General features: G+C 46.6%; 1 protein-coding gene across 3 annotated transcripts in view; it reads left to right on the top strand.

The window, feature by feature from the left end:
- The first annotated feature begins 339 nt into the window (after window positions 1-339).
- The window catches only part of LOC106585100 (histone acetyltransferase KAT6A), a 35132-nt gene continuing 20026 nt past the window's right edge, over window positions 340-15445 (top strand). Inside the window, exons 1-2 of one of the 3 annotated variants that reach the window (XM_082968486.1) lie at window positions 340-717; window positions 2673-4049. In XM_082968486.1, the coding sequence (XP_082824612.1) occupies window positions 3366-4049 (684 nt within the window). In that variant the 5' untranslated portion in view covers window positions 340-717; window positions 2673-3365. Of the gene's footprint in view, window positions 718-900; window positions 1419-2672; window positions 4050-15445 lie in introns of those variants that run through there. The other 2 variants (XM_014170935.3, XM_082968487.1) reach the window with 2 other exon arrangements.

The raw sequence follows: 15445 nt of genomic DNA, 5'->3' as shown, positions 1-15445 counted from the left end.
AATCGTTTTTTGTGGGAGGATAATAGCTGCCCACGTATCATAATCTGACTGGCGGGGAATAAGCGCTCAACATAAACAGATCGGCTTTGTCAAGTGATAGCCTACTAGCATGGTCGGATACATAGTAACAAGCCCTCAACATTTAGGCCTCTTTCGAGCACTGTATAGTTGCTGGTTCATTCTCCTACTCTAATAAATAACAGAGCTGCTACAATAGATTGCAGAACCTACCTGGCTGTGTGGAGGGCTCTTGTTTGATCTTTAAATACCCTCTAACATTAAAACCACACTCAGTTGCTTTGATTTCTCTTACGAGCCAGCTGTAAGGCATAAATTCAGACGTTCCCCTAAACGCCAATATCAGTGTGCGCGCGCCCCAGTGGAGAAAGCAAGAACACCTATCCCTTCACCATCTGTCCCTCTCTTCCATTTCATGTGTTCAACCAATATCCACCCCTCACAGCTATAACGCCGTTGTCCCCCTCTCCCCTTGCAGTGTATTTTCCTGTCCGGTCCACTCGGGTTTGCGTTTGAACGATGCAGACGGTCCCTTACCCCGACTGTTCCCCCCTCCCCCACTAGCTGAGCTCCTGTTCCACTCAAAGATGGCGTCAGCTTTAGAGCCTCTGGTCTCTGGCTGCATTTTTGGGCTTGTTGTTGTCTCTGATTCGAAGGATTTTTGGCACATTCTACTCGGCAGCTCGACACGAAATTACGGTGAGTAGCGGCTAGTGGGGAGAGGATATTACAAGTTCTCCGAGCTTCCCTTTAAAACCCGAACTGGACCCGTCCTAGCTTTCTGGGAACCGCGAGAGGTAGAGGGAAAGGGGTACGGGAGATGAAGATCGCGAGGGGGGGCCGTGGTTGGTTGGTTGGTTGGTTGGAAGGAAGGAAGGAAGGAAGGAGGGGGCGAGTGAGTGAGCCGAGGCCTACTTCGCTCCAACGGCCTTGTCTTCACCGCAGGCACTAGGTGGGAGGGTGGGTGATGGAGGAAGGAAGCAGGGAGAGGTGAGGGTTATCTAGCGGTGTGTAGGGACGCGTCTTGCGGGGAAATATTTTCACCCAGAGCCGAGGCGGAGGCCGGGCGGCCATAGAACATGTAATGTTAATGGAACATTCTCCAGCACTTTGAGATCTTCATTTTTGCACTTGCCCGATAGCGGTTATGGCCGTTTGTAATTTACATTGTGCCTTGGCATTTTAGGCCGTGATCTCACCGTGAATATCATCCATGACATTCTAAATGGGATTATTCCTTGTGATGGCTGCGTGTTATTGTTTGAAGCCTCGGGCGTTGTAGGAATCTGTCATTGTTGATTGTGTCAAAACACAGTTTTCCTTCACCGACACTACACGTTGTTACTATTTTGAGCTATTTCGTCACTACACCCAAGCAAATAACTTCAGTTCGCGGGAAGGTTTGTAACCACGTAATTGCCTGACAATTCATATCAGTACTAGAGTGAAGTAAAGAGCCAGAGCAGTAAATGTTGAGGAAGTTAGGCACTTGGGGCTGTTTCTTGGATCGCTAACGTTTCTGTAACTAGCTATGGTAACGTTAATCACCGATTTGTTTTGACCGACATGGCTAACGTAAGCTAACTAACTAGACACATGCTCAATGTTAGCCATATCACAGCTACTAGGTCACAGCATAGTTTTAAAACGATTTATCTTCATCAGTTACTGACTACTATACATATGTAATCAATGATCGTGTTTATGTTGTGCATGGAATAGAAAGCTAGCTAGCTAACGTTTGCATGCTTGCTGATATAAGGCACTGAACACAACTAACGTTAGCTAGCTAGCCATGAGAAGTGGCCTCCTGGCGTTCTGTGTTTTGTTGTTGGCTATTTCAGTTGATTTGTTCTGCTATGCAAAGTGACAACCATGTTGCTTGGCAAAATCATAATAACAAGTGTTCCTCACATGTGGCTAGTTTTCCCATAATCTGGGCTGTTGTGTTATTACCTGTGATCAATCTCTGTTTTCTGACCCAATTCATGATATTGTGAAAAGTATATGAAGATACTATACTAGTTATATAGCATGTAAATGTGGTGTGGCCTTCTCCACTAGTGTTTATGTTACTATCATCACAGATATGAAAGTTGCTGTGGTTTTGGGGATTAGACAAAAACATAGTGAGCCAGACTTTGTAAAGTTACATCCATTATCACAGTTGATGTTTACCTACTCAGACACTAGTCTGGGACTGTCCTGAGCTACTGGTGAAGGAAGACAATGTTTAGATCTGGGTTTATGCTCTCTTTGCTCAGGGGTTTCTCTTCCCCACCTAAATGTGTTTTGTATCTCAAATCTTTAACCTTAATCTTTTAGCGTTTAACTTTGCCCATGTCCTGTAATGTTGATCTAGACTTCAGGCAGCATGTGGGTTAATGGTGTTGTGTTTAGTGGCCAAGCATTACTTTGTTTACGTGCTGCTGTTGTTTTGAGGAGTGTGTTTGTACATGTGTTCTGAGGGGTTGCATTCAGTAAAAACTAAAGGAAGCAAATGTTTTGAAACGGCTCCAATATAAAACTAATTTTAAGACACTTTTTTTTTTAAATGATCATTTTTGTCTACCGATTGTGACCCAGTGTTGTTGCTGTCCCTCTTGCACATTGTTTCTCTGACCCTGCCATATGTGTGTCCTTTTTTTCTGCAGAGTGCATTTCCTGTTGAAGCGCAATTGGCATGAAGGTGATTAGCCCTCGCTGCTCCATGGGGTGTGATATCTGTTCCCTTCCAGACCTTAGAACAGGTGGATACCGCTAGGGAGAGAGGAAAGAGAACGACTGGAGCCGCGTGGCTGAAAGACATTTAAGTCCTCCTGGACTTCCCAAACACTACAACTGATCTTCAGCTCAAGATGACGGTCACGGTTTCAACATCACATTGAGAGCCTGTTATTTACATTGATTGGAGACTGAATCAACAGGTTTCTATCTGTTTGTCCCCCTGTCCTTTTGCAACAGGCAGTAGTTGGAGATACCTAAGTGTTATTGTGAAAGCCCCCGTAGTGTGCGAGTCAGTCCTCCACAGGTCCAGAGTTAGTCTAGTATCTGGTGCTCCACGACACTGCTCTCACTCAGGCTAACTGACCCTACCGGGAGAGGGTAGTGGGTAACCAGGTTTTATTTTTTGGGGGGGGTGGGGGGGGGGGCTATGCTATGGTGAGCTGCTCCCTGCCGTGCTGCTCGTGCTCAGGCTCTGAGGGACTCTGTGCAGCCCCGGGACAAAGGATAGTCCTTGGGCAGAGGGGCGAGGAGGAGGCGGCGGCTTAGGCCGCAGGACTCTTACCTTTTGCCCGCCACGGGTGTTAGCGTGTGTGTCGTCATCGTGACCTCCAGCCACAGCCATGGTGAAGCTGGCCAACCCGATGTACACCACCTGGATCCTGGAGGCCATCAAGAAGGTGAAGAAGCAGAAGCAGCGGCCGTCGGAGGAAAGGATATGCAATGCTGTGTCCATGTCCCATGGGCTGGACCGCAAGACTGTACTGGAACAGCTGGAGCTCAGCGTCAAGGATGGAACTATCCTCAAAGTGTCTAACAAGGGGCTCAACTCCTACAAGGACCCAGAGAACCCCGGCCGCTTGGCCTTCCCCAAGCCCTGCCTGGGCAGCGGTGAAGGGGAAGGAGGTGGAGGTGGAGGTGGAGAGGATGGTCATCATAGGGATGAGGGTCATGGGGGGAGCCACCATCACTCTGGGAAGAAGCCAGGACTGGACTGGAACAAGCTGATCAAGCGTTCCCTAGAGGGGCTTCATGAGCCAGGGGGCTCCACCCTAAAGAGTGTTGAGCGCTTCCTCAAGTGCCAGGGTGACGTGGCGGCCTACCTGTCCGGCAGCGGCTCCATGGGGCCCGGCCTGTTCCACCAGCAGCTGAGGGTTGCGCTGAAGCGGGCGTGTGCCCACGGTAGAGTGGCCAAGAATGGGCTGCTATTCCGCCTCATCAGCCGCAGCTCCCAGTCAGATGGGACGGGTACTGTGGTGCTGGACTCCCTGCCGCCCGTCCGCCTCCTGCCACACGAGAAGGACAAGGTAAGCCACACACCGTCCCATACATCTACATTCTCTTCCTCAAATATTAACACAATGTAATGTCTCTATGTAAACATGCAGTGTAAGTGTAAAAGGTTAACTGTTAAAAGAGCAATTGGTAATTTATTTGTCCTTTGTGGCAGTGGGAAGAAGTTAACAATCAAGGCTGAAGGCAGAACACACACACACCACACGATCAATCTTAGCACGACTCAACCTTTATTCTGAATAGTAGATTCCATGTCGTGGTAAGGCTGCCAGGGAAGACGTAACGCCTATAATGTTACTTTATCACATGCAATTAGTAGCCAGGTCAGGCAGCTAGGCAGTAGAGTTTGGCAACCCACAATGCCGAGCCTGGAACTTAGTTTCATTTTTACCCAGTCAGTGCACTGTACTCTCACAAAATCCCTTGCTCCTTTTTATGGCAGTAACTTACAGATTGCGTGATCAATATGTTTGCACGTCGTGGGTTGACTGATAATGTCGTTGCTGAAGTGAGTGGTCACTGGTGTCAAACGGTTGAATCATTTTCCTAGATGGGAGCGTGAATATAGGCACGGGAAGAGACGAGATGTGTTGCATGTCTCTGTGTGTTGCATGTCTCTGTGTGATTAACATGACCCTAAAGCCACACACTGTTGGTAAATTGACTCCCAATTTTGAGACGCTTGACCTGGATGCCGGTCGGAGAGCTGCGAAAGAGAGACCTTAGACAGCAGTCTGTTTTAATCCCTCTGTGAGCGTACAAGAGGTCGGTCTACATGTAGCTCCATGGGGGGGGGGGGGAGACGACAAGCGTATCATCGCTGTGGTAGTCAGTGGGTCGATTGGACCTGTGTGTATTCGGAGCCCTGGCTTGGGCACGGAGTACCAGGGCTTTCAGTGTCTCTTTCAGGGGGCCAGCCCTGGGTCTGGGCGTAGTGGTGGCGTGCCGCGTGCTCCAGGAGGCAGCAGGAGTGAGTGGAGCGCCGTGCGAGGCGGATGAGCTTAGTGCTCTGTGGTCGGCTGCCAGGGGCGAGGGCTGCTCTCCAACCTTCTGTCTCAGGCATGCAGCAAGAGGAGAAAGAGATGGGAGGAGGAGGTCAGGGAAGATTCACGTGGCGCCATAGCGAGCGTCCTGCTGGGGCGAGAGTGACTGGCGACCAGCTGCAGGGCTGCTCCCTGTCAGGAGCTGTCAGGAGATGAGAGGAAGAGTGTGTGTGTGTGTGTGTGTGTGTGTGTGTGTGTGGGAGAGAGAGAAAAAAAACAGGAAGAGCGGAGGAAGAGGCCTGGCTGACGCATGCTCTGGGCCACCTTACCCAGTCACGAAGAGGGAGCGAGAGGGAGGGAGAGAGAAAAGAGACAGACAGACAGTCAGTCAGACAGACAGTCAGTCAGACAGACAGTCAGTCAGACAGACAGTCAGTCAGTCAGTCAGTGGCAGAGGAGCAGACACGCAGGCCAGGACGGTGCCAAAAGACACACCCACAGGGTAACCTGACAGACCGCAGCCGGATGGGCACTAACCTCTCCTACTACCCGGGGGCAGGACCGCACATAGCTAACATGCATAACACCCATTGCATGCGTTCATGCACACATATAAACGTATGGCATGCACTGTGAACAAACACAAGTGCGTGCAAGCTGACATACTGTACACACACTTGCACCCCTACACAAACGCATACAGTACACACACTTATCAGCCATCAGATGGAATTGTGGAAGGGTGGAAAAGTAACTTTTTGGTCCAGCTGCCGCAGTGGCTGGTAGAAGACCAAATGTTACCAGCCACTCACATTTTCTTTCTTCTGCAAGTGAATAAATTATGAAGCTAAGTCACAGAAAACGCACCCACATGTTTTGTAACGTTAAAACAACAATTAATGAATGGTTTTTAAATTGATTGAAAGTGATTTCAAAGGAAAACCCAGAAGGTGACAGACAGAAGTGGATATCAGTGTTGTGTTATTGACCCATTTCAGTGGGCAAGATCACCATCTTTCTCTCTCTGTTGTTTGAACCAAATATTGAACCTATGCTGCAGCTGTACCCCACCCCGCTTTCACCACTGACCCATTTGAGATTCTCTCATCCAGAACTGACACACACACACACACACACAGATGTTTTTTTATTTTTTACATGTGGGCTTTGCATAATAAGAAAATGATAAAATAACTGCGCCCAACTGCTCTGTGTGACCACCTGTCAGTGTGGCTGGGAGGAATAGACAATCTACCAGGATGTGTCTGGTGTTCATGTCCCACCCAGGATGTAGTGTATAGTGATTTGAAAGGTCCTGCCCTTGCCCCTCCAGACAGACTTTGTTGTGACTGGGGGTGTTGTAAATCTCTGCTCTACTCTGCCGTGCAAGGTGGCTTGTCTCGTGTGGGCTTCGGGTTCATTCTGCAGGGTTGAGTCCCGACGGCACCCTATCCCCTACACAGTGCACTGCTTTTGATCAGAGCCCTAAGGGCCCCGGTCAAAACTAGTACCCATTTGGGACACACCCTGGGATTAGAGTGGCGGGAGCAGCCAGGAGTCATATGCCTGGCTGACTGATCGGCTGGCTTGCTGGCTCGAGGGCTGTGTAGGCACTACCGACCCTCTGGCCCAGACGGGCCTCCGCTGAAGACTGTGATCCCTCTTTGACTTAGTTCAATGACTTTCATAGTGAGTTGACGGGCTCTTTCGTTGTAGTGTTCATGTGTTGCTTGGAGGCGTTGCATGGTGAACCGTGGGTGTACTGCTACTACAACAGCTGCCAGTCTGGCTGGGAGTTATTTGAATGTTTCTCTTTGGCATTCACACAACCTCCACTCCAGACAGCTCTGTTCCTCTTATGCTGCTATTTGCAGTATTCAAGTAGCCGTCTCTCCATATCTCAGCTATAGAGCCTCTCTCTCTCTCTCGAAGTCTCTCTCTCTCGAAGTCTCTCTCTCTCGAAGTCTCATCAGTGCCATATTGCCTGCGTGATTGCTATGGGTTGTGATTTAGAAAGGGAGGGGATGGGTGAGGGGAGGGGAGAGGAGGAAAGGAGGGGAAATAAAGCAAAACAAATGGATAAGCCCCGGCTTTGACCCCATTGCAGGGGAGATTTGTGTACTCGACACCCGAATGACTGTGTCGCCCAGCTCCATTCAAACAGGATCGCAGACCCACTCACTCTCCCTCTCTCCCCCTATTAGGGGGTCACTGGCGGGCCAGATTGGGGGAGGCGAGGGGTGTGTGGAGTCATCCAAGGGTCACGGATATATACATGGGAAACCTCTGCTTTTCCTGAGATGAGCCACCCGTAGCTAGCCGTAGTTATGAGTCTAGTGGGCCATTATGAGGCTATTCGATGGGGATGGGCCTGAGTATGTTGTCGGGAAGAGCGATCATGGCACTGTGCTTGCCCTTTTCACAGCAGCTGGACCCAGGTGAAGCAGAGTTCTCCTCACTGACGTTGCCGTGTCGCGAGAGGGATGACAACTGAAACGACACTGACCGGGGTCATGGTGTTCTGGGACCTCGTGGGCTTTGTTCTGTCAGCTAGCATGGTGGCTGTGTACCTAATGAATGAGCTGTACTGTAGTTAGGCCTAATTGGAGCCTAATTTGATCTTTATCCCAGTCACTTTCAAAACGTAATGGCATACGCATGTACTGCTCGCCCTGTGTAGGTTAGGCTAATTACTGAAACCTCTCGCATAGATGTTAGCTGTCCTTCGCTATTTTAGCGAACATTACAACCATCTAGTGTTTTCTTTCTGCTCAAGGTGAAGGAAGAGTGCTACACAGGACATGAATACAAAATACCAGTAAACATTGATTATGTGCCCTGGGTCAGTGCATTCTCCCCACCACTACGTCATTGTCTCTCTGTCTGTCTGTCTGTCTGTCTGTCTCTCTCTGTGTGTGTGTGTGTGTGTGTGTGTGTGTGTGTGTGTGTGTGTGTGTGTGTGTGTGTGTGTGTGTGTGTGTGTGTGTGTGTGTGGCCGTAGAGAGTCGCCGGCCAGGCCAGAGAGGTGGCCGGGCAGAGTATTTTATTTAACAAGGCAAGTCAGTTAAGAACAAAGCCATTTCTCTTAGTAGTGGACACCACTGGGGTCAAGAGAGAGGGCCATCTTTCAGGTCCGTGATGTCAATGTCTTTGAAGCCTTTTGGGTACCGGTTGACAATAGAGCAGATATATTAGCAGACTACTAAACCAATGGAACAAGAAGGGTTGAGGAAAGCATTCACAGCCAATACAGGGCTGATATTTGTTGGTGGACGAAACCATCTTATAGGGAGGTGTATGGAGTCTAGGGAAGTTTAGGTTGATTTACTTTGGAGACAGCTGTTGTTTACCTTTTTAACCAACGCATCACCTGGTGTCCTTAGATAGTAGACGTAACTTTTTATTTTTTTACAATATTTTATTTTAGCAGGAAAGATATTACTCCCAGTAAAAAAAAAAGTTGAGACTCCCCCATTGGAAAAGTTTGAATTTGAGTTGTCTAACAAACACACACACACCTGCTTATATACACAGCAACAGCACAGCCTCCATATAATTCATTTCAGAATAGTAATGTAGAGCTCTCTTTACTTGCTCACAATATTGCTTGGTCGCCCCGCCCTGAGCCGTAATTTGAATATCCTTCTACTCTGTGCTCAGTCCACGTCCATTGACCTATACTTCACTCGGGCAATGATATTTCCTTATGGACGTATTCAGCCTATGCTTGGCCTTTAAGTAGGAGTGTATTATGAACAGGTTGTTAGTGATGGTGTGTCGCTAACATAATCTAACAGAGCTCATATTTCACTGGCTAGGTGTTCCCACTTTCCACATTCACACCAGAGGTGCTGAAATCAACACCCAGACACATCATCATCTGGACAGTAGTCTGGTGGAGTGCCATTATCAGTCTGACTGAAGATAAAGTGGCTAGGAAGGGAGAGAGTGATGAGAATGTTTGTTGCTGTGAGAATGACTGGAACTCTAATCCAGCAAATGGGGTCAGTGTGTTCTGGCCAACTTGTACCTTTTTGATACAGGGATTTACCCTTGTTACCTCGTTAATCTCACTACTGTAAGGTTCTTCACTGCTTCCAACAGCTAGACTGGCAGGAAGCATGTCTATTTCAACTGAAACCCCAACATGTGTAATAATATGGTCATTTAGTTCATCCAAATGGATTTAGTCAGTATTACAGCTGTTCAGAATGTGGTCCACTAGTCCGTGCAGAAGTCAAACCCACTACTCGGGTGTTCCTAACAGCATTCTCCACTCAACCAACTCAGCCGTCGGACCATGTTTTTTATTACTCCACCGTCAGTTGAAGTCGGAAGTTTACAATTTGTGAGATCTTTTATTTCAGCTCATGAAACATGGGACCAACACTTTACATGATGTGTTTATATTTCTGTTCAGTATATACAGTTGAAGTCGGAAGTTTACATACACTTAGGTTGGAGTCATTAAAACTCGTTTTTCAACCACTCCACAAATTTCTTGTTAACAAACTATAATTTTGGCAAGTCGGTTAGGACATCTACTTTGTGCATGACACAAGTAATTTTTCCAACAATTGTTTACAGACAGATTATTTCACTTATAATTCACTGTATCCCAAGTCTTTTGGGTCAGAAGTTTACATACACTAAGTTGACTGTGCCTTTAAACAGCTTGGAAAATTCCAGAAAATGATGTCATGGCTCTAGAAGCTTCTGATAGGCTAATTGACATCATTTGAGTCAATTGGAGGCGTGCCTGTGAATGTATTTCAAGGCCTACCTTCAAACGCAGTGCCTCTTTGCTTGACATCATGGGAAAATCAAAAGAAATCAGGCAAAACCTCAAAAATATTGTAGACCTCCACAAGTCTGGTTCATCCTTGGGAGCAATTTTCAAACGCCTGAAGGTACCACGTTCATCTGTACAAACAGACATTCTGTCTCCTAGAGATGAACGTACTTTGGTGCGAAAAGTGCAAATCAATCCCATAACAACAGTAAAGGACCTTGTGAAGATGCTGGAGGAAACAAGTACAAAAGTATCTATATCCACAGTAAAACGAGTCTTATATCGACATAACCTGAAAGGCCGCTCCGCAAGGAAGAAGCCACTGCTCCAAACCACCATTAAAAAAAAAAAAAAGCCAGACTACAGTTTGCAACTGCACATGGGGACAAAGATCGTACTTTTTGGAGAAATGTCCTCTGGTCTGATGAAACAAAAATAGAACTGTTTGGCCGTAATGACCATCATTATGTTTGGAGGAAAAAGGAGGAGGCTTGCAAGCCAAAGAACACCATCCAACCGTGAAGCACGGGGGTGGCAGCATCATGTTGTGGGGATGCTTTGCTGCAGGAGGGACTGGTGCACTTCATCATGAGGAGGGAAATTATGTGGATATATTGAAGCAACATCTCAAGACATCAGTCAGGAAGTTAAAGCTTGGTCGCAAATGGGTCTTCCAAATGGACAATGACCCCAAGCATACTTCCAAAGTTGTGGCAGAATGGCTTAAGGACAACAAAGTCAAGGTATTGGAGTGGCCATCACAAAGCCCTGACCTCAATCCTATAGACAATTTGTGGGCAGAACTGAAAAAGCGTGGGCGAGCAAGGAGGCCTACAAACCTGACTCCGTTACACCAGCTCTGTCAGGAGGAATGGGCCAAAATTCCCCCAACTTATTGTGGGAAGCTTGTGGAAGGCTACCTGAAACGTTTGACACAAATTAAACAATTTAAAGGCAATGCTACCAAATACTAATTGAGTGTATGTAAACTTCTGACCCACTGGGAATGTGGAAATAAAAGCTGAAATAAATCATTCTCTCTATTATTCTGACATTTCATATTCTTAAAATGAAGTGGTGATCCTAACTGACCTAAAACAGGGAATTTTTACTAGGATTAAATGTCAGGAATTGTGAAACTGAGTTTAAATGAATTTGGCTAAGGTGTATGTAAACTTCTGACTTCAACTGTATGTTAAGTAGCCCCCATACATTCCATATTCCTGCTATGGCCAAGTGGGCATGTGTTTCTCGTGTGTGTGTGTTTCTCGTGACGTGAGTGTGTGCAAGCGAGCGGTGTGTAACAGTGATCAATGAGGTTGTGGTAAGAGGTCTGGGTCTGTATTGGGGAGGGGGCTGCCCGGCACCACCTGGTTGGACATTGAGATGGGTTTCACATGTTAATGAGAACCTTGACTTGAGAGGAGACAAGGACAACAGGACAGCTTTTCCCATTCGTTCAACCCCCCTCTCTGTTGCACACTCTCATCCTAGTCCCCTCCTCCCCCCCTTCATCCTTATCCTCCCGTCCTCTCTTCATTGCTCTCTCTTTCATTATCTCGCTCCTCCTCTAGTACACCCAGTGCCACTGCAAATGGACAAGGAGAAACCAGGCCACTCTCACAGTTCATCTCTCAGCTAGTGTATTGTACACCCTGCACATTTGCCTCCGTAGCGTGGGCCAGTGTATCTTTCACATCTAATCTGTGGAAAAGGTAGTCCTATATCACAAACCTTTCCTATCAGCTAGGCATTGTTTTTGCTCAAGTGTAGGCCCTTAGTGATACAGAGGGTTAGACGTGTCAGGATAGAGACGGAGACTCTCCCTGCCCGTCTCAGTATAAAGGACCTGAGCCCTCACTCTAACCTGAAGGACGTGTTTTGGCCTCTGCCTGTAGTTGTTGTTCAAGTCGAGCGGGTAGATTACTCTGTTGGCATGGTGAGACGTTATAGGCGTGTCTGTGTTGTGACTAACTAGTGTTTCCTGTTGAAATCATCTCTCTTATCTAGTGTGCAAAGTAGCGTACAGGTCAAACACACACACACACACAGACAGACAGACAGACAGACAGACAGACAGACAGACAGACAGACAGACAGACAGACAGACAGACAGACAGACAGACAGACAGACAGACAGACAGACAGACAGACAGACAGACAGACAGACAGACAGACAGGTTTAAAAATATGCCCAGGAGCAGTCCGGTGCTAGTAAAGTTTTAAAAAAAAACAGAGGGCAACCCAAGACTAACGTGACAATAAATGTTGGCTTTTGAAATAAAGAACGCAAGCCTCATGAGGATTTAAAGGAAATGTAGGCCTATTCCATTTCTCCCACACATATCTTGGAAAACGATTAGCTCTTGTGTCTTTGGGATTATTTTAGTCACAGTCAGACAGTAATTGAGTCATGTCACAAATGAAACCCTGCACTGTAATCTTTGTATGAAACACGATGCCTGAGCTCTGCCTGCGCTAGTTACTAGTGGAGAAAGCAAACGAGAGTGTGTGTGTGAGTGAGTGAGAGCGCACAGACACAGGTCAACCCCTTCCCTCCCGCTGAACTGGCAGGAATGATTGGGAGGCTGCACAAAGGACTGCTGCCATATTTTCTCTCTTCCTCTCGCTCTCTTTCTCTGTGTCTCTCAGTGTTTTCTGTGGTGTGATGAGAGGCGTCCCTGTATGGAAAGCGGCAGCCTGAGTCCGAGGGAAATGAACTCAATAAATCAAGCTCTTCAGCCCGTCTTTCCTCACTCCCTGCCTGGACTTGCTCCTTCCCGCTTCCCTCCCTGTGTTGAGCTATGTGCAGCCAGCCAGGAATATCTTTGCACCTGCCCCAACCCACCGAGCCCCTCCCACTCTACCCCACAGCCCCAACCCCGTACCCTAGCGCCAGCCCTATAGCCTAACCCCAGCCCCAGTCCAGGCCCCCACCTCCCAGCCCCCTTTAGTCATCAGCAGAGCTCGAATTTCTCGGCGGCCATGACCATCAATGCCGCCTTGTGTGGCCGTAATGCCCCCCCCCCCCCCCCCCCAAATAAATAAATCATGCCTTGCGGCCGTTCATAATTCCCTTCTCCCAGCTGCCAATCGCCGTAGCCTACTCTGAAGCACCTCTCACTTGCATGGCTCTCTCAGATTTCTCAATTCTTATTAGCTAGTACCCATCACGTGATCGGGTCCTTCTCACAGGCATTGCAGCTCCGAAGTAGGCTACAAGTGAAGCCAGATACATTGGGGATGGAACGGTGCACATCCTTATTGAATTTCGAGGCGCATGTTGAAGATGATAGAACTGTTCACGTTTACTTTTCTTCAGCCTATAAGATGAGTAGGTCTAACAAACAGTAAAAACAGTAGCCTATGTCAATCTCCTATCCCCATAGTACAAAAGTTGACCTATTCTATTGGTCAGCTTGTCCTTCTGTGCGAGAAATAAATATTCCAAACATACACTGGGACAGTTGTGGGATGCGTTAGATCCCAAATTAATACAACCACTGTACATAAAAAAATGTAACATTTTAAAAGCATTGAGGCTGATGCAACAGATCAGAACTTTTAGCTTAAAATGTTGCTAAACTATTAGGCTATTTGTTCACATTTCTAAACGTAGCAGTGCGCACATGGCAATAAGCACGAATGTCCCAAAATACAATTAGCGGGAAAACACAGTTCTCAAAAGTACACCGCAAATGCAAGCGGTTTGATATGACCGAGATGAAATTATCAAAAAGAAATGTAGAAAGAGGGAAGATCTATAGAAGCAACCAAAAGCATGACTAGGATTGTGTCTTTGGCTGCTGGACAACGAAAGAAAGTTGAGAACATGAGAGAATTGCTGGTTTCAATGGCATATGAGGAAGTGTTTTATAAAATAATACTTTTAACGTTCCTATGGCCGGAACATGGTAAGACATGCCTCATAAAATGACAAAACGTTAAGGTTTTAAGTACGTTTATGGTTTAATAGTTTCAAAATGTTGACTGCCTCCGCTCCGATTGCAAGGTGGGGGATGTTGCAGTGCATAACAGGCACTGGCCTTTCTCTCCTATCGGAACGAACAGTGTCTCAAGTATGTCACAGAATCGAGCCTTTACATATTAATAGTTATCCTACATTCTTTTTGTAAAACATGACTGGTGTTTAGCCTACAGAAATATAAACGCAACATGCTTCAATTTCAAAGATTTTACTGAGTTACAGTTCATATGAGGAAATCAGTCAATTGAAATACATTTAAGCCCTGATCTATGGATTTCACATGACTGGGAATACAGATATGCAAAAACAAATTGGCCTCACAAATTGAGATGGTTTGGGATGAGTCGGACCGCAGAGTGAAGGAAAAGCAGCCAACAAGTGATCAGCATATGTGGGAACTCCTTCAAGACTGTTGGAAAAGCATTCCAGGTGAAGCTGGTTGAGAGAATGCCAAGCGTGTGCGAAGCTGTCATCAAGGCAAAGGGTGACTATTTGAAGAATCTCAAATATAAAATATATTTTGACTTAACACTTTTTTTGGTTACTACATGATTCCATATGTGTTATTTCATAGTTTTGATGTCTTCATGATTATTCTACAATGTTGAAAATAGTCAAATAAATATTTGAATGAGTAGGTGTTCGAAAACTTTTGCCTGTGTTGTGTGTCAAATCAAATTTTATTGGTCACATACACATGGTTAGCAGATGTTAATGCAAGAGTAGAGAAATGCTTGTGCTTCTAGTTCCGACAGTGCAGTAATATCTAATAAGCACTCTAACAAATTCACAACGACTACTTTATACACAAATGTAAGGGATGAATATGAACGTGTGTGTGTATATATGGATAAGCGATGGCCGTGCAGCATAGGCAAGATGGTATAGAATGCAGTATATACATATGAGATGAGTAATGTAGGATATGTAGACATTATTAAAGTATACACGGCTGACTATAATCGAAGAGAATTCTCTTGGTAGAGAATGCGGTTGGCATTTGATTGTTAGGAGTTCTAGGTCAGGTGAACAAAAGGACTTGAGTTTCTGTATGTTGTCATGATCACACCATAAGGCATACACCCCCACCCTTCTTCTTACCAGAGAGTTGTTTGTTTCTGTCGGTGCGATGCGCGAAGACACTGGATGGCTGTACCAACTCCGACAACATATCCCGAGTGAGCCATGTTTCCGTGAAACAGAATGTTACAATCTCTGTCTCTCTGGAAGGCAACTCGTGCCCTAATTTCGTCCACCTTGTTGTCTAGAGAGTGGACATTGGTGAGTAATATGCTCGGAAGTGGTGTATGATGTGCTCACCTAAGTCTGACCAGTAGGCCGCTCCGTCTGCCTCTCCTGCGGCGACCACGTTGTTTTTTTGATTGGCCTCTGGGATAAGATCCCATGTCCAGGGTGGAGTTCCGAACAGAGCATCGTCCGTGCGTATGTGTATATGTAATGACAAAGTATGTGGACACCTGTTCATCGAACATCTCATTCCAAAATCATGGACATTAATATGGAGTCGGTACCCCTTTTCTGCTAGAACAGCCTCCACTCTTCTGGGAAGGCTTTCCACTAGATGTTGGAACTAGAGGTCGACCGATTATGATTTTTCAACGCCGATACCAATTATTGGAGGAC

The sequence above is a fragment of the Salmo salar genome, chromosome 24, assembly GCF_965601325.2.
Source record: "Salmo salar chromosome 24, fSalSal1, whole genome shotgun sequence".
NCBI lineage: Eukaryota > Metazoa > Chordata > Actinopteri > Salmoniformes > Salmonidae > Salmo > Salmo salar.
Note: the sequence above shows the minus strand (reverse complement) of the source record. Positions and strands in the feature narration are given on the sequence as shown.